At 36.3% G+C, this 22,826-nt stretch overlaps 1 protein-coding gene across 1 annotated transcript in view; it reads left to right on the top strand.

The window, feature by feature from the left end:
• PRKCE (protein kinase C epsilon) overlaps positions 1-16,705 on the top strand; it is a 291,359-nt gene extending 274,654 nt beyond the window's left edge. Inside the window, exon 15 of the mRNA XM_054399123.1 lies at positions 16,559-16,705. Coding sequence (XP_054255098.1) covers positions 16,559-16,705 — 147 coding nt within the window. The remainder of the gene's footprint in view (positions 1-16,558) is intronic.
• The last annotated feature ends 6,121 nt before the right edge of the window (positions 16,706-22,826 follow it).

Here is a 22,826-nt window from a genome sequence, read left to right as displayed (position 1 = left end):
ATATTTTTACCTTTATAACTTTTGTAAATATTCCTGCTCTGGCAGTCCTTCTTAGGAATTATTTATTATGTCATATCCTTTTATTCATTGCTGATGTAAATACCTTTTACCATCTCAGTGCAGCTGCTTTCTCTCTCTGGTAATTATTTCACTGATCTTACCATTGTAAAGCCATTCCTATTTTATTAATTCCTGTTGTTTTGTTCATTTCCTCCTTTTCTGCTTCTTTTGATGATATTTTGTTGGATATTTCAGTTTTACTAGAGATTTCAGGTTATTTTAGGGCAGTCCTTTGTAAAATGTTCAAAACAGCTGCTTGCTCTTTAACAATTTTTAGGGTGATTTTATACATCTTTATTTACACCTTTTCTCATTTTTCTTCAGGCTCCTTCTATAATGTTGTGTACAATTTCTTTTCCACATTATATATACCAACTTTCTTTATTCTACAAAATTTTGTTCCCACAGTGTATTAGTTCTGTATGCTTGGTTTTTTCCTGAACTCTTTTTTTCTTATGGTGGTGAACTTAGATAATACGTAGTCTGTTAAAGGCATCCATATTATTTTCATGTCTTCAGTCTGCACTGTCTATCTTCCCTAGTGACCTGGTCTTGTCAAGTTTTACATATAATCTTTTTTTTCACTTAGAAAGGACATACCTTATGTATTTACATTGTGTTTATGATCCATCAGCTGTTTTGTACCAGCTGTATAAATTTTGCAGCTGTTCAGATTGTATTGTTGTGTGGAAATCACTGAGCAAGATCATACTGGAATTTTTACTTGTTCTCTTGAAACTGAACAATTCGTTAGTTGAAAAGTAAAGTCTGATGTTAATCTAAGCTGTAGAGAAAGATCACACAAATAAATATTAATTATGCAACTTCATTCATGGTAAAGGAATCTAGGGCAATAAATTTCAAATGCTGAAAAGGTGATTTTGAATACTTATCAAGCTAGAAGACAGTGCTTTCACTTTGAAAATACGGAAAGTAGGGAAGAAGGTGAACAGTAATTGGCTGAAGTCTACTTTAAATCTAGATACAGAATTCTTCTCTAAATTCGATTGTGAGTGTAGCATTGAGATTTATTGACTCAGATTAACAAGCTATTCCATAGCTATGGAATGACTATGGAAAAAAACATAACAAATGCCTGTGTTTGGGGTGTTTTCTGGGTTTTAACATCTTTTGGTTTTGATACAGGTCTGTTGATTATTTTTTAATTGCTTGTAATATTAAAAGAGGATTAAAAATAATTTTATGTTCAGGAGAGCCTAGATCTGTGAAAATAGCTATGAGAAGAGAGGCCAGATTATTAGTCAGAAAATAGACATTCTTGCATGTGACATGTGTTTGTATATATGTGTAGGGAAAGAAGCATATAATGTCATTTGTGCCTTCAAACTGAGTTTTGCACGCATTTACAAAACTTTGCTCATGCAAGAATGCATATATTTACACAAGTATTCATCTATTTTCTGACCAACCATTAAGATGACTAAGGGGGGAAATTTTATCAATACTAGATCTTACACACTTTCAAAGAAAACAAACCCAACAAAACCCATAAACAAAAATAACTAAAACTAACAAAAAAACAGGCAGACAAAACAAAAAGGGTCTGGTCAAAAGAGTACTGCGCAATATAAAATACTGACAATCAACAAGTGAAGTTATTAGGGAAAATGGTCAAACACTGAGGTCCCATCAAAAAAATGGAATAATCTGCCAAGGGAGGTCATGGAGGTGCTAATGTGGAAACAAACCTTGCTTCTCTTCTGCCTCACTACTCCAATGATGCTTAAACAAGTGAGTTCCTTGGTTAGCACAGCCAGCTTCCTGTTACCTTTTATCCTTTCTCTGCTGTAACAGATTTTCTGAGGAGCTATATTACATGGTACTCTAAGGCCTGTGCATCTCCGTAGTTCAAGTATGTCTCCTCAGCTCTGCCAGCATTAATTTTTAATTTCTCAGCTGGACTTGGAAGAAACACTACATGGCTATTTATTTACCATACTTCTGAGGTGGTTTGTTTTTTTTTTAATTTCACTGAGGCAAATGACACAAATATATTCCTTACTATACTACAAATAAAACATTAATGACCTTCTTGTTTGTATATTATTTGATTATTCTAATGATGTTTTTGAAGCTGAAATTTCTTTCCTAACAGTTTTCACCCTGGAACAGAAATTACAGAAGTCCAACCTGTGTTTTCCAAAGGCTTCCAAGAGTGTCCTGAGTGGAGCACTCAAACAAGTGGCCGAGGTTCAGACTGCTAAGCAATGACAGGACTGCCTCACTGTGCTAGGTAGAGACAACAGAATCAGATGTGGTGGTCCTGAAACTTGCTGTGAAAGATCTTTGGCTGCTTCTCCATCTTAATGATTTGGAATAGAAAATATGACTGGGGCCTAGTCCTATAATGCATATTGTCTACCACCCCTTCCTTTCTTAAATCCAGAATAATAAGGCTTTTCAGTGGCAAAATCAATATTATGTGTATATACACACCATGGTTTACTGTACTGATGATTTATGCCATGTAAAGCCAATGCAGAAAAGTAATAGCTCTGGGGCATGTGCAGTCGAAATCAAGTGAACTTTTGAGTAGCTGTGAAGAGGATATTTGTTACATATCAGCTGCAGTGACCTTGACAGTGTCTCTGTAAGGCAATTTCTGTTGTTCTTAAAACCTGCTTCTCACAGTTTCAGGGATTGTCTTGAAATTTTCTGAATAATATTATACTTCCCTACTGCTTTTAATGCAGATGTTAATATATAATTGCACATGCAAGAAAGTACAGTTTTAGTGCAGACAGATGTCTTTTCTCCAGAGCAACTGTTACCAGTCAGAAATCCCTTGGAGGCATTTTATTCCCACGTTGTTTGTTTCCATTTTCAAGGTGGTTTTGCCACATTAAAAATGAAAACAAGAGCGCAATAGTTTAATTTCTTACCAAAGTCATTGGTATGATGATAAGTATTGTAGATCTCGCTTAGTGAAATGATGGGATGATTCTTTCTATCCCATATCAGGTAATAAAATATGCATTAAAACCAGTGATTGAATCAGATTGCCATTTCATCTTTAATGTGTATTGATGAAATTTTTATTGTCCCAAGTTGTTATTGACTGACAAGACTTATATTTGAGAAAATGGAGCAGAGATGTATTTTGTCATATTTCACTTTTTCCTCAATCTTCTCCATACCTTATTATATTTCCTGCAACAAATTCTTTGTGCCATTTCTGAAAGCACACCTGCCCAGCAGCAGGCTTTCCAGACTGAACTTGTGGCCTGCTGGTATGTCACTAGCATCAGCCACTGAAGCTCAGAGAGGTATGCACAAGTGGAATAAGGTGAATGATATCCCAGTTTCACTTGCAACAGACAGGGGAATATCATTGCCCAAAATTTGTTACTCATTTGGCTGAAGTCAGTGGTAGCCTCAATTAGCATCAATTTCACAGATTCACCGAATAGTTTGTGCTGGAAGAGACCTTTAAAGGTCTAGTTCAACAGCCCAGCAATCAGTGTTACTCCTTATCCTATTGCAACAGACCCTACTAAAAAGTTTCTCAGTCTTTCTTACAAGACCACTTTAAGTAAAGGCCACAAAAAAGGACTGAACAACTCCTCCTCATAGGAGGAAATTTATCTAAGAAATTTCTTCTTGGTTTCTGAAAATTAGACCAGCAGAATAAAATTATTCTTATATTTCTTGCGCTGCTGGTCACAGTGGCTCAGTGTGCTGCGAGGAGCTGTGAGATGGAGGGAGCTGCTAGGCATTGTACAGTGAAGATAGTCTCACCACAGGCACATTCCTATCCTTTTAAGAAGTTTTCTCTGACAACCCTTGAAACACGCACATAAACAGAGAGACTTGTTGGTTTTATCCACTCTGTTGTAAATGTTGGTGGTGGGAAAATACGAGGCTTTGTCTAAGACATCCTCAACATGAAAAAGCTGAAGAACTCTGAGCCAGAGGGTAATAGAAAGCCTGGTAAAGCAGACGTTTGCCATATGTATTTATTTTTATCAATTAAGCCAAAGTTTTATTGCTAATGGCTTTATCAGTGCTTGGGGCAATCCATTCATGGTGTGGCTTTATGAAGATGAAGTTAATAAAATAATCACATTACAATTATTTACTTGTTGAGCTATCACAGAATGAGGCATTATTTTAATATTCTCTCTGCAGTCATGTTTCTTGATTCATGATTTCTTCAAGAGCATCAGAAACAAAATAAGATAACCTGTTGCAGCATTGTATCTTGCTGTATGGAGCAACAGCAGCTGCCACGGGCCCATTTAGTTCATCTAATGTGACTGTCCCCTTTGTTTTGCAGCCTTGTGCATTCCTACTGTTACATCACTGAGAACGTTTTCTGAATATTTTTATGTTCTTTCTTCAGTTCTGAATTCTCAAGAGTAAAGAGTTGGTCTAGTAGCTAAAACCAGAGACCTGAGAACTGAAGATGCATAAGTTCAGCTTTTCTTGAAACTCATGATGTGGTCCAGAGTTCATCACCTAACCTTCTCATGCTTCAGTTTCCATTCTGTGGTAATGTTAGGATACTTAATGCAAAGTTCACTGACAGCAAAGAAGTATGACTGAGAAGTGTTAAAAACTAAATGTTTAAAATCAGCCTGGCTTTTAAATTAAGTGAACATGTAGCACTTCCCTTGGAAGAGTGTTCTATGTTATACCAGACCTCAGTGTTAACATATTTCATCTTGATCCTCAATCTCAAACTTCCTAGAGTAATTTGCACCTCTCTCTCAGTAACTCTAATCAGAAACCATTACTGAAGTCCCTCCCCCCTTAGTTATCATTATCTGAGCCATATTGTCTGTATGCAGTTTCCTTGTGAAATTGAACTCCCTTGTTAAGTCTTGACTTAAGGATGCCAGCAATGTGTCCTATTTCAGTTTTGCACTGCAGCAAGGGTTTGAAATAAAATCATTCCCGAATGCGAAATTCTAGCCCTAGCCAGTGATTATGAGTTACAATTGAAGTCTGTAAGCAATGGGAATTTTCTTTCCTCCCTCCCTTAAAGGAGTGAAAAACTGGCAAAATTTTGGCAACCCTTTGTTGATGACTTATGACAAGCCAGATACCCACAGTGTTTGGAAACTGGGTAATAAATAGTAAACACAAATCAGCACCTCCAGAGTGTGCAGCTGGCCTGTTTGCACAGGCAAACAGGCAGAGGCCACACCTGCCCCATGCATTGACCAGCTTCTGAAAATGTGTTCAATTAGAGAGGTGTGTGTTTAAATTGCTGCAGCAACTGTCTGCTTACTGTGAGATATGGCTGGAATCCTTAAAGAGGGACCACATTTCTGGAGAAAACTTTCAAATATATTAGCCTGAAACATAAGTTCTGTAATCTCAGATTTGTTTTCATACATGACTGCTAACAGGCAAAGATTTTTTTACTTTTTAAGGAGGGATTTTTTTAACCTGATGTTGGGAAGTCATGATACTATTTTGGTGGGTGTTTTTGGCACGCCTCTATTTTTTGTGACAGTGGATTGTGTCATCATACGTGCAGAATTATGACTTTGCCTTTACACTGTGGGGAAGAAGCCCTGTCAAATGCAGTATCATTCAGTAGCACCAAAAGGAACATAGGAAATTACAGGCCAAGTAAATTTCTTTTTGTATGAATGTTCTCTCTTTTCAAGTTTGCTTCAGTGTGAATGTCCCTCTTTAAGGTAAGGCCTTCAGTATGGGGAAAATGTCAAGGTAGGTCCATTTTTAGGCCTAATAACCTTGAGGTGTCCCTTCAGTTTCATAATATATTTCCATTCAGTCATCAGTGCATGGCAATGAGCATTTAGCAGATGGGCACGCAAGGGGCTATACTGCATGCTTTTGCATGAAGTGTTACTGCTTAGACAAAACACTGAGGAGTGATCTTGAGACCTAAGATGGTCACGTACCATTGTTAAACATTGCACATTATGTATTCCCTACTTGGCACAGGTGTTTCAGTCATAGGAAAACAGTGGGCTTTCTTCTGAGAGTGAGACCCTGGTGATGAATGCTGGTATAGCAAAAAACATAATTTAGAAACAGGGAAGAATCTATATTTGTCAGAATGGCCTTCTTATGAAGAACAGCTGTAATGGTTGAAGTCCAACACTCCGTTTTTTGCACACTGGCCCTGTGAATTAGAACATTTTATGTCAGCTGGTTCCTGAAAGTTACATTTTTCTGCTACTGGTTCAAGCATTAGGCAGGTCACTGCTGGTGGAAAGGCATCAGATTTTGTATGACAATTAAGTTTGAGTTCTCAGTTGAGCTTGCAGCAGACAGTTGTAAACAACAGTATCATAACTGCCTGCTATGTAATTCATACCAATTATTCTAATGTGTGACTGGACAGGGCAGAGAAGTCTTAACACTTCTGCCTCTTCCCTTAACAACAAAAAGGACATTGGTTTCCAAAGCTTCAACAAGCTTGGCCCTTTGTACAACCACTACATTTGATCAGAGTGTAAATATATGGCTTTCAAGGAGTTTATGTGCAGCTTAGATCACAATTCAGAGAAATCAAGAGTTAGTGAGCTAGTATTTTTAAAGGGATTTCAGTGTTGTTTGTTTGGATTAACAAGATTCTGTTTTCTCAGGATTTGCTCATTCATTTAGTCTTATTTTTTTGAGTTTTATTCTCTTCAGCACAAGTGCTTGCAGCAGCTGATTTTAGCTGTGATTATCCCAACACTAAAATTACAGAAGTCTGAAAGCTACTTCCCAGCACTGCAGGTTGCCAAATATTTACAAGTTAAACAACTTCTATTATGCTTCTTTTCATTCTGTACTGGAGATCCAGCAGTATTTATTTGTTTTTGTAGAGTCTTGGTCTTACAGCATACTGAATAATTAGGTTCATTTAACCATCCATTAAATGTACATTGTAAAGTGGTTGGGATGGAATGATAAGCAGCCAGAGTGTTCCTACTTTTCTTTTGGGCTTCCTCAGAATAAGATAAGTTTCATCATACTTCTTGGATGCTCTAAGCTCCAGTGCTATTTTTAAAAAGTAATCTAAACTGTTAAGTGAAATCACCTTATCGTGGTTACTTATAGTACATTCTTAAGCACTCAAAGAGAAATATTATATTTTCATATTAATGTAGATAATAATATTCCTGTGTTGAGCCTGTTTCTGATGTCACTAAAAGCCAGTGGAAAAACACCAGGTGATTTGAGAAGCAGCAGGATTTGGCTCTTTATCAGACAGTGTTGATGACTTTATCAGAAAAAAAAGTGGAAACTCATCAAGGGCTACCCATCTGTGACTAGTCCCATTCACAGCTGGAGTCCAGTGAACACAGAGTATAAGAGCTTTGACTTTGGGGCTATTTCTTGTGCATGACCTTTTGTATTAGCAGTATACTATGCAAGTATAAAGGTAACAACAGTGTCTTACTAGGATGATAATCCGAAATGAACAGCAAAAAATTGTCGATACAAATGTTTACAGTTCAGCATAGTAGTGCCATACTTAATTCATTTGATTTATGCGCTAATAAGCAGATGGTAGACTGAAGCAGCTGATGTGGACACTTCAGCAGCAGAACAGGGAAGACATCTTTAAATGTTAAGGAAATAGGAGTTAAAGAGTTGACTGCCCATGACGCTCTGAAGGATTGTGTTTATATTTGACAAGAAAAAGAAGAAAGAGAAACTGGATTTGTGCCCTCAGGTCTGCAATAACAGCTCAAGTTCCCAGCAAGACAAGGTTCCTGCTAGGAAAAAAGTCATGTAAGGAAGAGACAATGAAGAGATCATAGATAATTATAGACAGAGAGATCACAATCCCTGTTTAGGAGAACAAGAATAGAAATAAATTAGATGCACAGTGGGGAGAAAATTACTCCAGTTCAAAGAAAATTGGTAGCAGAACCAAGAAAGAAATGAGTGTCACTACAAACTCTGCTATGTCTTACTGTGCTCTGTTAATAAAGCTGTTCCAAAAAAGCAGTTTCGGTGTCTGGAGGAAATGTAGAAAGGAGTATATTGAGATGCAGAAGTAGTAGTAGTAGTAGTATCATAGGTAATTGTGCAATGCCTTTGTTTGTTTCTTTGTTTTGTTCTTGTTTTGTTTTGTAATTTAGTCTACAATTTGTATGAGTATGTCCATTAATTTAAAAACAAAACAAAAAACACCCAACGAAACAGCTTCACCTGCTTTCTAAAAACTCACATAGATCTTTATTTTAATCTGTCTTTGCAAAGGCTTAAAAATAAACATTTGATTTCAAAATGTGATCTCTAACAATTCAATAGTCCTAGAATTAAACCTTTGCTGTGCAGCCTTCTCCACTTACATAAAGTGAGATCTGCTATACTGTTTCTCTGTATGAAAGCCTGTCACATTATGCATCATCCATTTTAACCTGAAAGCTTTATTTTTAATGAGCTAATGACCATCACCAAAGAGTGTAAGTTTCCCAAAATGCTTTGAAGAAGGCAGTCTTGCCAAAAACTCTGTAGCATTCCCGGTCTACAGCCTATAGCACAAACCATTCTAGTGTGTGACTGAGCCTTGGAATGATACTTCCACTGTACATGCTTACTATTACCTTCCATGTTGTGTTGTTTCTTTGTGTCCATTGTATCACAATGTACATGTCCATGCCTCCTCAGTAGAGGAGGAGCTTGGAATCACAAAGACAGTGCTATATATTTATCATTTCATAACACATTCAGGAAAATTTCCATGATGTGTTACTCACTGTAATCAAGTGGAATAGGTGACTGTATGCAGAATAAAACATTGGAATGTCAGTTGGTCAGTAACTATTCAGGATAGATGGCAGAGACAGAAGTCTTGAAATATTTCATTACATCATTCCCCTATTCACTAGCATCAGTCTCCTTAATTTGTTCCTTGTCTCTGTGACTTCTTAAAGAATATAAAGCAAAGTGATTTTTTTTTTCTTTTTCAAAAGAAATCTGGTTGGATATCTCAGCTGTCTCTATTTGGGTAATTTTACAGTGATTTGTGAGGTGGAGTTCTAGGGATGTGTGCCCTAAACTTGCCAACTCTCCTGCATCACTTTTTATCTTCTTTGCAAGTTGACTGTATTTTCCTGGTACAGACAGCCCTTTGTTCTAAAGTGCTACTGGTCAGAAAGACAAAAAGGCTTCTACGCCTGTATTTGAGCATTCAACAGCAGGAGGTTTAGCGTGTAACAGATGCACCTACCCTGACTACTGTAATGTGCTGTAACAATGGTTAAAATGCAATTTCAGGAGTACACAACCAAAAATGGACTATTCTTCGATGTGTTTCAGGGTGTAAGGGGGGTGACACTGGTGATTGTGACCTTAAAGCAGTTGAGGACATCAATGGAGGCTTGCTAATTGTTATAAATAAAGGATAATGAGGCAAGAAATTAATAAAATATAAATTACTTATTAATTTGGCTCTGTCTCCTATGTAACTATATACAAAAGTTATTAATGATTATAAAGGTTCGGTATTCTGAACTGCTTTGCTGCTTATATTCCTTGTGTGTGGTGGGCAAAAACCCGAGAGAGAAGAGCCTCATGCTCTGCAGCTCACCTGTTTTATCCAGCCAAGTAATTTTTGTCAGCAGACAAAGGCTAGAACCGATAACCATCAGCTCTGTTTCCCCCCCATCCTATCTTTGGGGGGGGGGGGACGGGGGGGGGGGGGAGAGGGGGTTTGAGTGCACTGCCATACCAATATAATGTGAATTAAGAGAGGCACATATATAAAATCTGTGCTGCACAGTGGATCATAAAATTTGCAACATGAATTGCATTGTGCAGATGAAGGCTGCTTTCCTAAGATTGTTCCATTACTCTCTATTCTCATATTTCATCCCCATCCCAAGAAGGAATATAAAATTGTTTCCTATGTATTTAAACCCTCAAAGAAACCTACCATAAGGGAAAAATAAAGTGTAGAAATTCAGGAGTTGGCACTCTTCCCTTGCAATACTTTTCACTCTAAAAATTGCATATATTCCAACATAGCATAGTTTATGTGCAGTGGTTATGTTGTTATTAAGTCCTAATGGAAGCAAACCCTGATAAGGTGTACAAGATGGATCTTGAAGATAAAAGACTGAGGTGGGAAGCCGTAGTGTTGACCTCTCCTGTGGGTCCTGTGAAATCTATCTCCATTGATGTTTTACACAGAGATAACTGTTGTGCTTTAGCAGTCAGGCTGTGAACAAAGCATATACTCTGGTATATACAGCTGTGTGCTAAGACCATACCCACCTGTGGCCATAGGGGACAGTGGTTTTAAAGCAGCTTCTGAGAGAGAATTATTGCCCAAACTGCAAACACAGGGTGGTTGCCAGTGAACCTGCAGAGCTGTGATTTTATTTGCCTTGTTGTTTGTTTTTTCTTATGGTGGTTTGGGGATACATATAGGGCAGGAGAAAGGCTGTCCAAAAATTAGCTACTAAAAGCCATACTGGGCATACTGGGTATGTAGATATTAAATGCTTGTACCCACTAAATGTTTAGGCTAGTCCTCCTTCCTGTTTGGTCCATTTCACATTCCTAGGAAACATACTGTTTCAGTGTAAAATCCTGTGAATTAGCTTCATGTTTATTAAATATCTGTGTACTTCCATAACAGATTAAATTATGGACTGCATAGTTTGGCATGTTTTTCAAATACTGCTTCACTCTTTGTTAACATCTGGGGGGGTGGAGAGCGAAGGTTTCCTACCTCTTCCTCTTAGTTTGATGTTCTTTGCATCTAATGAAGCATAGTCTAGGAGGACAAAATCTGCCCCTCTGCTTGAAAGTTACAGATGCTGGTATACTTGTAAAAAATACTTGGATTCAAAACACTTTATCATCAAAACCTTCCATTGAATATGCTGTAGTTCATGGCTGATCTGTTGTAACTCTTGCACGTGTGAATAGAACAAATAACATGCTTTTAAAACTAATAGCATGTAGATTTATTTTGATAACATATATTTATTTCATATCTTCTGAAATAAGGCATGCTAGGAAATATTTCCAGTACTGATGCAGATTCTCAAGGCGTGTAAATACTCTGAGAGACATCACATAAACAGAAAAACAGGCCTGAAGTGTCCTGCTTCTCAGCCTGTTTCTTTCACAGTATTCATACTGAATTTCTATGTATATAGAAGAAATTTTGTGTCAAAATGAGTGCTCATTAGAGTTGGTTCAGCTTTTAGAAACTACTACACCTTTATGAAAAGAGATCCAGTCATTGGGGCAAAGTGTTTGCCTGTTCTGTTTTTTGTTATAATAAGGAGAGGTCAATGAGAGGACAATGATATGAGAGTTAGCCACATAACCTTCTACTTCTAACCAGTTTTATGCCTTGAGTTTCCATTTGTCTTGAACAAAATAATCTGAAAATCTGATCAGTAACCAGATAAATACAACATATTTAAACTCTAATCATCCTGACCTAAGAATTTCTCCATAATGAAACTGTCAAACGTGTGTGTGTGTGTGTCATTTATTTCTTACTGAAACAAAATTCTGGGTAAAATGATACCATATGACAGGGTGCAACTCTTGCTACATGTCCTGTTCGTAATGCACTGCTGTCCCCTACCCCTGTAGCCACACACCAAAAGCTGCACAGCTTCCTGCCCAGATTCAATGTGCCTGTCACGTGTTTGATGCGCTGCTGAAAGGGCCACTGGTAAAGCTCCCCATACAAATGACAAACTCCAGGATTTCCTTGTGGACTTGCAAGTACTTGAAGAGGTATCAACGATTGCTATTGACAGAAAACTGCAGTGGAGTAAAGTGAAAGCTATGTTTCAATCAGTAATGTAGAAAAGCTAATCTGCATTTCTGTGTAGACACTATCTCATACTATGAAAACCATGAATGAGTTTTGTATATATTTTATGTCAAAATGTCCATTTACTGGATAATATCAGAACTTTTTTTCTTTCTTCTTTCAACGTATCGTTTCGTTGTTAAAATGATAATTTCTGGCCTCACTTACTTGTATTGGCTGCCTGTTCTGGATTAGCTTCTCACATGGCTAAACTGAGCAGAACTCTATTAATTGATTAAAAGAGGATTCCTATAGCTACATTTAAAGAGCATATTGTGAATTTATAGGGAAATCAGCCTAAAGTACAAAACTTAGGCTTTTGTGGCAGTGTTCTCTAGCCACCACTTCATCTTTCTTTCATCCGTTTTCAGAAGCCTTTGAATCCACTGGACAGTTAGAACCAAATTTAGTGAAGCCATTGAGCTTTCAAAGGACATGAAACAGTTTCAGTGGTTTTCAGCAAATTAAATGAAAATAAATAATGAAGTATTTAATGCCTCCAAACTGGAGAATTAATTAATTCTTATTAGACAGAAGAGAGTCCACTGCATCTCTTGGCATCATGACACAGCTAATAAGGTGCCCAAGTTTGGAACACCCAGTGTCAAGTGCATTTTTGCAAGGATTTCTGTGGCTTTTCAATACTAAAGGTACCTGTCATACATATTTGGTTCATGTGATTAATGGAAGGAATGACAAAGTCTAACTTTGTTAATGTATTTTTAGTGGTAAGAACATCAACTTAGATTTCTTTTTTCACTGTTGGAATTCACACACTATCATTTAGTAATCATTAACAGGCAAGGTCCTTGACAAACTGAACAAGCATGTTTTGGAGTGTTTTTTACGCTTGAGTCTATGACAAGATTAGAAAATTTATTTCTTTTCTTAAATGGTAACGAAAATACAACAGTTCAAAAACCCACTGTTTAATGTGTGCTTATTAATAGCATATTTTAATCTTTTAGTAATTATATGGAGAAATTTAAGAAAAAAAGGGCTTTGACTCATAAAGCAACACCCCTTTATCCAAAGTTGTACAGGCCAATTAGGAAAGCTGATTAAATCTTTTAAAATTTCTAATATCTGTAGCTCTTCAAACAGAAGTGGTAATCCTTGAATAGACTTTGACTTAAAAATTGTCATCCTTCATTGGTAAAAGGCCATATTAATATTTATTGATTCAAGGGATTCTATTTCTATAGCATAAGTGTTACATATAATCAGACTGTAGCATCCACATGAAGCAAATTCACCATATCTCCTAGCATAAACAGGTCACACTGGGTCAGTGCTCAGATGGGAGACCTATGAAACATTTACACTGCTGGGATAAAAAAACAAGATCAACTATCCAGCACATTTCCTGTACAAGAGGTAATGAGTCACTACAAAAGGTACTGTGCAGGTGAAGAAGCCATCCTTCAGATGAAATTTAGAAGTGGAGTTATGACATTTTTAGGCATTACAAGTGTCATGGCAATGCTGCTGCTCTTAGCCTACAGCAGAGTGATTTCAATGCAGAGGGGAATTTGGCACCTGTTGTTGGAAGCTCCTGGTTATCTTCAGTGCCTCTACCCTTGAGTAGCATTGACACGTGGTGAACACCAGGTGTTTGGGTGGTCTACAGAGAAAAAAAATGTAACATAAGTAAAAAAAAAGTAACATAACCAAAATTCTGTGTGTTTGGGTGTACACCTGTGGTTTTGAGGGTTCAGTTTTCTCTAATTACCCTAGTATCTTCAGTTAGCTGAAACCGAAGTCATACCTGGAAAAAATTTTGAAAAGTCATAAAAAAATGTGTCCCAAAGTCTCAGGAGCTGCAGACTAAATAAACAGAATCTCACCCATTTAATTACTGCATTTTTAATGATCCATTTGCCAGTCAGTCTCAATATTTTTCCTTTTTTCTTTATGATTTTTTTGATGCTCAAAGTTGGATAATAGCCACGTTCTGCTTGCTTCATGTACTCTTCTTATTTTTGCAGATCTTCCTTCTTTTCTCAACTTCTCTGCTAGGAGTCAGCCACAGCCCTTCATACCTTCACCCTGAGTCCTCATGCTGCAACTAAACATTAGTTCATGCTGTTGGCCTACAGGCTATTAACAGTTCAAGTACATTAAAATAGCAATAGTAGCTGAAATGTGACCAGACCTGTTTTATCTTAGCAGATGAGGCCTTGCGTAATAGTCATAGCTTCAGGAAGAAAGTGCCTAAGTTGCTACGGAGGGTTTCTCAAACCCTTTTGTTGAAAAGAAGCACTTATGAACTCTACCTTTTGTTTTGTATGACTCAATCTGCTCACTTTTGTTCCCTGTGATCTATTTAATCTCATTTCATCAGCTGGTTAGTTAGAGGCTTGCTGGCATATGCTTGCAATCTTGTATTTCTCCATGCTTCTTCTGTGAATAAATAGGGTGATTTCCATGTGTGTTGTCAGAAATACATTGCATTGTTTGTAAATCTGAGAAAGTAAGAACTAGTATTTCCTTCTTTGGTCTTGAAGGCACAATATAAGACATGATTAAGCTTTTAAATCTAAGCAAATACTGTTGGTTGTTGTTTCAGACGTGTTTGGAATATGTAGTTCTACTGGAAGTACAATTCCTTTTAATCAGTAGCATTTAGGTACACTGATGTTGGGATGGTTTTTCAAATGTACTCATCTGCACTCTTTTCCACCTAACACCATCATAAATCTTAGTGATGGTTTTATGGGAAAAGTAGCTATGGGGAAATAATTGCCCTTCACAGACTTTGAGGGATTTGTCATCTTATTCTTTTAATTTCAGCAGGGAAATAACTGCTTTCACAAATACATTCAATATGAAACCCTGAAAATAATATATATTGTATTTGCTCTCAACTAGTCCAGAGTTTGTTTATTTGCCCTGGATAGCTGGTGGTTAAAGTATGAGTGTAGTCACAGTTCTCTTGCACAGAATTACAGTTCTGAATTTGAATTCTATCTTCTACAAACATTCACTTACCTTCTTGTGGTTTGATGACTATTCCTGTAGCAAACTCATTGTATGAATGTGGTAAAATACTTCAACAGTAGAACTGTGAGGAGCAAGAAGAGTGTAGATGTATTTGGAATGTAATGCATTTAAAAATTCATATGGAATTTCATTCTTGTTTTGCAATATTTGCCCAAATCACTGGGGAAGAAAAAACATAAAGCCCAAAGCCATATCCCTCATGGCTTCATGCAGTTCAGAACATACAGGTCACATATGCTTTATGTCCACTCCTTATGTATGAAGTAAATATTACAAATGTAAACAATGTAAAGAAACATATATATATATGTGTGTTTATTAATAAAGTCCACATTCCTTTCCTTTTAGTGGAATTTTTTTAGATGGAGGATGTGGATTTTTGTTTGTCTGCACTTAGAAAGTACTTGGTTTACAACTGACAATGTCTTGAACCTATACAGACCTCTTTTTTTTCCTACATCTGTAAAGTTCTTACAAGGAATGTAGGTGAAGGTTGCTACAATCTTGTTACAATTGTAAGAGAGATAACTTATCTGTTTTAATACTTTAGTAGAGGTGATGAAGAAAATACATATTTATATTTTTATTTTTATATATATATAAAAATAGGAAAATTAGCCTACATTGAAAGAATCATTAATGTACTTTATGATATTTCACTTTATGTTTTTATCATTTTACTTTGCAAGTCGAATAACTGTTTTATTTCTGGCATCATCCTTATCTCAGATGTGCAGGGTGAACACAAAGCTAGTTTCTCAATGTTTTTATTTAGGTAACTATTGGATTTCATGAAACAAAGAGGAAGGAGACAGCATAGAGGAAAATGTTTGTTCCAACATGCTTGAAATATGCTGCTAACATGGAAAACATGAACAATGCAAGTCTCATGGGGAATGTTTTCTCTGTAGCCTTGGGTTTTTTTACACGTAATATATGGTCAAAGATGGTCACTGTTGTGAGTGCCCTGAAGAACATCGAGTTGGCCACCCCAAGTCCATCTTTATTTAATGTCTCATCCCAGCCAGAGCATGTAGATTTGCACGTTTTTGGCCCAACTTCACTGAAAGGACAAGATGCTTTAGACTTCAATGGGGAAATCTGTGGTGCTCTGAATGGCATTTGACTGCATTAGGAAATCTGAGTGGCCTGTGTGGAGTTCGAGGATTTTAGACTGAGAGCTGTGGCAAGGTCTACATCTGGTTTTAAAGCTGAGTATAGCCAGATATAAAGAAGCAGTTAGCTTAGATTTGAAACATTAGTCTATATTATGGGGAAAACAATTAAATCAGTTCACTCTGTGCCTCTGAAATTAGGTATTATTATGTTCAAATCTAATAGGAAACAGTCATACTACCTACTATGCCAAAGGCTTTTTTAAACTAGTCCTAATCTCAGCTTCCTGCTTTACCATCATACTGCTGTTCCTTCACCTGTCAAAGACCCGTGAGTCCCTGGAAACTCATTTATAGTACTGCTTCTGTGGCCTCTCCTGAACTCATTTATAGTATTTGCTCCTGTAGCTTCCCTCATACGTCTTTTATTCTTTGTGTGAAGTAGCTCCTCTTTTATTTCAATCATTCCAGAAAATTCAGTCTTTGGGGGGCACAGGGTGCGGGGAGGTGGGGAGGGGGAATGGAGAAGAGGGAGGGTACCTTTTATTTTACTGTGCTGTTTTACTATTCACCTTATTTGTATTTTTCTTCTCAGAAAACCAAAAGGGATGTAAATAACTTTGATCAAGACTTTACACGAGAAGAACCAGTATTAACACTAGTGGATGAGGCAATTATAAAACAAATCAATCAAGAAGAATTTAAAGGGTTCTCTTATTTTGGAGAAGAGCTACTGCCCTAGACACCATTAGGCTGACAAATGAATGATGCTGCAAGAAGTGATTCTGAAGAGATCATCACATTACTGAGACTCAGTAGATGAAGAACTACTTCTCTTACCCTGAGCCCATATTCCAAAATAGAGTATATATTTATTAGTTATTTTCCTTTTATCTTCTAACCTGAAAGCACTCTTAATTTCTGTCTCAAAAAGTGATGCAAAACAATTTTGTGTCAGAAACTGTGGATGTAACACACTGCCATATGTGTGCAACTCTTCTTTTATTCCTAAGGTCTCCTCAGAGGACAAAATTGCATCTTTTCCATGGAAAATGAAACTGTGTTATTAAAAGTGGTTTAGCACATCACAATCTCTAATCATTGTATTTAAGCTAGAAAGTGCAAACTGTTTCTTCTGCACTGATGGTTATGGTGAGATCTGTGCTCAGATGTGGGGCATTTGCATCCATACCATTGCTCTTTGGTAAGCAAAGAAATCTGCCTTGTTGGAAGTATAATCCTCAAGTCTGAATTTATTGTGGTGAGCTGTAAACTTAGAGCTGTATGGAAAAAGAAGCACATTAAGACTTTTAATTAACTTCCTTGTACAATTTACAGAAAACTCTTAGGAATAAGAAGAGTCACAAAGATAACTGAATTTTTATTTCAAGCAAGAAATAGAGAGTACATGGATAGTTATTAAAGGGCTAATGAATAAAAAGCCTATAGTACTTTAACATAGCTATATATAGGCATTTTACAGTTTTTTGGGAAATTGGATGTACTATCCATGTTACCAAATTTAATACCCATTTCAATAAACCATTAATGTGATGGCAAGCTTGTAAGTGTTTACAGTTAATTTTAGATTAAGAAATTAATTATAAACATTATAAATTTGCCTTTTCCATTGTAGCTCAGTTGATACACGATTTCTTATTTATATTTATTTTCTCAGCAGTGTGTTACTTTTGCACACTTCTACAAAACCTTAATACTACTGTGGTTGTTGGGTTTGTTTAAAATCTAAAGAGAAATCTGCTTTTAGAAGACACAAAATAAGGCTACACATGCATTATATTAAAGTGTATAAAAAAATGAAGATCAAACATTCACAAACTGACATTATTGAAAGTTGTAAATTGAATTTTTTTGTGTATGAATTGAAATGGTAACTCATGTGGACAATATTACTAATCTGAAGTTACCTCTTGTAGATACGCTAACAGTGTTATGTACTTATATTTTCAGGAGTACCCTGTGGTTTGTTTTGTTTTGGGTTTTTTTGTGTACATGTATTGCTGAGGTCATTTTATTATATATTTTACTGGACTGAATGAGCAGTCATTGGAATCCATCTTAATTGTTGCACATGGATTTCCAGCTGCACAAAAATATATATACTTGTGATTGGCAAAGTGGCACTAAAGAAGCTTTTTTGCCTTTTGTACAGGTGAGATTTTGTATATAGTGTTTGCTGCAAGGCCTGTGGAATTCATTGAATATAGAGGTATCAACTGCTGCATGTTCAGGCATACTATTAAAATGTTAGTCTATGAAAGAATAATTATAATAACGTCCATGTGCAATACTCTTGTATGTGTATTGGTTCAAGTTACTGTCAGAGAGATGAGGTTTTTTGTTATAAAAGATGTAGACATATGTTAAGCTATACTAAATCTCTTGTATAGTTCTCTTCAACTCTATTGTGACGTGATAGAGGTTGGATAGAGAAAGGAATGTTACAAATTGTAGTGGACAAAGTGTGAATCCTTGGCTTTAAGAGATAATCTCAGTCTCGAGCAGATGAATTAGTTTGTGTCAGTTTTGTGTCTGGCTGCTCATAGCCTGTTACTGATGACAACATTCAGTTCCATTTTGTTTTGTTTTTAAAACTCAGGTGTAATTATTATATATATTCATATGATGATTTCAAAATATTAAATATTATGATATATCAATTAATGTGTTGTCTGGCCTACAGGTGTAATAATGGATCAAGCCTTTAGTTTAATTTAATTTATCTTCAGTAATCTTTTGTACTGGGAAAAGACTAGCTTCTGGAGCTGAGTACCAGCACAGAAACATGCAATGATTACATCATCTCAAGGTTTAAATTTCTTTCTCTTTTAGAAATATATTGTAGAACTGCCCATCAATTTCTGTCTCACCACTGGCTCTGTTTATTTCTCATCATGGTTAGCTTTTGACATCCAGGCAAGAACTGATCACAATGCTAAGGTGTTCTTTTCTGTATGTGAGTAGGATGGATAGGAAGAGTTATTTGATAGTGCACTACTGTTTGTACAAGAGGCCTTTACACAAACTCTGAGCATTTATTTTGAAGGAGTAAAAGCACCCCATAAAGCCTTTGTAAGCAAGCTACGTGGTCTCTATTCCCTTTTCTAACATGAAGATAATTAGCAAATGTTTGTATTCGAAGAGGCCTCAGCACCTGCACTGTTTGTTAGAATGCTAAAAGAAAAGTGAAGGAGATTAAAAAACTTTTGCATGGGCAGATATTTCTTCAATATAAATAGTTAGATTCTCTGCATTGGGTTTACATCAGAAGGTTTGTCTGTTACCTTGAACATTTTTTAAAGATAATTCTCAAAAATGGACATTCTGTTACATTTCTGCCTGTTCTGTAAAATTTTTCCTGTTCCTTCTTCATAAAATGAGTGCAAAATGCCAAAAAAAAATTATTAATTATTATTATTAAGAATCCGTCATTTCTTTTTTTTTCCTCCCAAATAGACTTTGCTAAAAAAATGGAAACACATTTTTCTCTATAGGGTGAAAAAATAATTCTCTCCAAAACACACTTACAAATTACCTCTTTTAAATTATGTGCAGAATAGTTCTGGCTAAATAGAAAATGTATTCAGTTGGGGGGTAGTTTTTTTTTTTTTATTGTGAGGATTTATTTGTACAGAATTTTTTTTGTTATGGATGTAATTTGAATCTCTTGCCATTCATTAGTGTTATTTCACCGTAAACATTATTACTGTGCCAAATGTACTGTATTCAAAAGGATGTGAATGTGTATTGTTTCAGAACCTAATAAATACAATGATCATAAATCCTTTTTTTTTCCCCCCGAAGTTTTCCTGCATATTTTCTAAAGAGGAAGAAAGAAAGATGAAGGATTGATATTTTTTCCTGATCTATGATATACAAAATACCATGAGTTTGTCTTTTAGGAGTGGACATTTCGCAAAGGAAGAATTCAATAAAAAGAGCCTCATCTGTGAAGCAGTAAACACTGCCAAGAGAAACACAGGTAACAGTACATGAAGAGTATTGATTTGGGGCAATATAAGATTTACATGAGAAGCACCAAGCTGTGAGTTACAGACTTTTTCTGCTTACCAATTGCATGATGGTCACTGATGTCTAAGTGATCCCTGCATTCTGCTTGGCCTCATTGTTAAAACTCACGTGGGTAGGGCACTGTGTGCAAACACATGACACTGCTTTAGTCTTCAGTTGTGTTGATTAGAGAGATTAATAGTATGCTTAAGTTTAATTAATTAGGGCCATAGAGCTTATTAAATGATTTATTTAATTTAATCTGTCAGTGTGACATTGTGTGAAATATTTCAGTATTCCATAGCGTTTCAGTTTGCACCTTATATACTTCCCAATTTCATGGTCTAAAATTCTTAACTTCTGTTTCAGTAGATCAGCTATCAACATACTCTGGAAGTAATTCCAGTTGACAATCTCCAGTTAGTATACTGATAGGTAAACTGACCAACTTTTCAAACAAACAAACAAATTAATTTGAGGAGTGTTTTCTGTTCAAATGTCAGCTTTTGCATAAATAGCCATTTCTTCCTTTGTGCTGAGTCTTCTCAAAGTCCCTGAATGTGTCTGGTGCCTGTGAGTATATCCTAAATCTTGTGTGTTGACAGCACCAGCATGAGCGTTGTCACACATTTTACCAGTTAACGAACCATGCAACATCTTGATTTTCTGGGTGTGTTTTGCAACCTTAAGAGCGTAAGAAGAACTTAACCTTACAAACAGTAAGCAACACTGGGCTCTAAATACATCACTCCATATCCTGTTTTCTCGTAGTGCTGTAACTGTGATGACAGTTAAGAACAGTTTTCATCCTTGCTGAGGGACTGCAGAATTTTGAAAGACGGCAGTCAGAGAGGAAGGAGTCACAGTCTGGTTGACTGTCTGTGCTGTAAATATAGTACTAAAAATTGAGGGAAAGTGTCTTGACATGCTGTCTGCTTCTCTGACCCTCCACATAGGTGAAGTTAGATCGCTTTACATGAGTGTAAAGTGTACATATTTACAAATGTGTATAACCTCCTAGTAATCTGGGAAGGTACATGAGTAAATCAATATGATAAAGCACCTAAACGAACATCCAAATCATAGTAATTATCCAACAGTAAATTGGAGAGTTAAATAGGTTGACATATCCTAAGCTGATGAAGTTACAGAGATTCAGTTCGGGTCTTTGTCTATATATACTGTTTGAGCAGAACAGATTTTTGAGCAAAAACAGGTGGAATGAACTGGCTCATCCCAGGCATGAGGAGAAGATGAGAATGACTTAGATCAGAGTGGACTATTTTTAGACACAATAAATTTTTCATCTGGGTAAGAATAAGCTACCCATATAACCAAAAGAAGATGTAAGCATCCATACTGGGTCAAACCAAACACTGCTCAAATGAGGTGTCCTGTCTTAGCAATGGTCAGTAGCTCAGTCAGTATAAAAGTAAAAGACAGAAAATACCTGTGGAAAAATCTGAGAACAAGCAAGCATCAGATACAGCAGTTTGGATCATATATTTTTAATATCTCTGAATTATCTTTCCTTTGATTGATCAGGTTTTTAGCAATGTAAATTTCTGGCATGCAAAGATTTCTGTGGAGAAAAACTACACATCTCAGTTGATCACTATGTTTAAAATTATCTCTTTGTGTTCATTCTGCCAGAGACATAATTCTACTCTATGCTACCCACGTTTTTCTTAGAAAGAGGATAAATAATGAATTGCTATTTATCTTTTTTCATACCATTCAGAATTTTATAGGTCACTGATGCATCCTTCCTCAGCTGGTTCTTATTCAGACTGAAAGCTGTTTGCTTGACTGTAATCAGGCTTCATAAAGACATGTCCCTTATTTTTGGTTATCTGTGTCAATTTTATCTGAATCTTTTCTAGTTCTGCCATACTCCTTTTGAACACAGGGACTAGAATTACATGTAATTGAGTATGTGGATGCAACGTGTATTAGTACAATGACTAGTGTCTTCTGTTGTGTTTTCTGCTGTATTCTTACGTCTTTTTTTCTTATCCAAGTTTGTGCTCAATGATTTCACAGGCCTTCCCAGATTAGTATCAGTTGTAAATCTAATATGCATGCTATTAGGTTCACCAGCCATAATGAAAATAGGTTGTATCCAGGATGTAATAAAAATAGGTTAAAAAGGAATTTAACCAGTGCAAAATGTTGTCTCAGTGCAGGCTTCCATTTTAGCACTAAACCTTCTATGATTACCTTCTTGGTATGGTTTTGCTACTGTTTTTGTACTCCCTGTATATGGCTATGGTTAGGCTGCCTTTCCTCAGCATGCTTTAGTAGAACATTTTGTGCAACAAATATTTTTCCAAAATCAATATGCTGGACATACTTTACTCCCTTCTTGTCAATACAGGCATTCAGTGTACTGAGTGTGTCTTCTTTTGACTTACTAGCTACAATGAAGGGGAGAAAGACAAACGTTTTCTTAGCACATATGTGCCAAAATAGTTTCCACTCCATCTTTCCTTTTACCTCATCATTGCTGTTGAAGCAGGAGATAAGAGCAGCAGCCTGAGGTGGAACACAAGCTGCCACTATAAATATTGTGAAATGGTTATGCAAGACTGTCCAAAATTTGGAAAAGCATTAAAGAACTTTCACATTTGTACACAGATATTTAATCCTTAGGAAAAAATCATTTCAGAAGAAAGTCAGTGACCTGGAGTCTATTGCTGATTTGGGCACTGGATTTGGAACTGAACTGAGCATTGCATATACCTGTCATCACCCAGTACTACTAGTTTGATCTAGTGTCTTATGTACAACAGGATGCAGCACTAAGATAAGACTAAAGCTACTAGTGACAG

The sequence above is a fragment of the Indicator indicator genome, chromosome 2 (genome assembly GCF_027791375.1).
Source record: "Indicator indicator isolate 239-I01 chromosome 2, UM_Iind_1.1, whole genome shotgun sequence".
In the NCBI taxonomy this organism is placed as follows: domain Eukaryota; kingdom Metazoa; phylum Chordata; class Aves; order Piciformes; family Indicatoridae; genus Indicator; species Indicator indicator.
The sequence above is the reverse complement of the archived record's forward strand: the minus strand, read 5'-3'. Positions and strand labels throughout refer to the sequence as shown.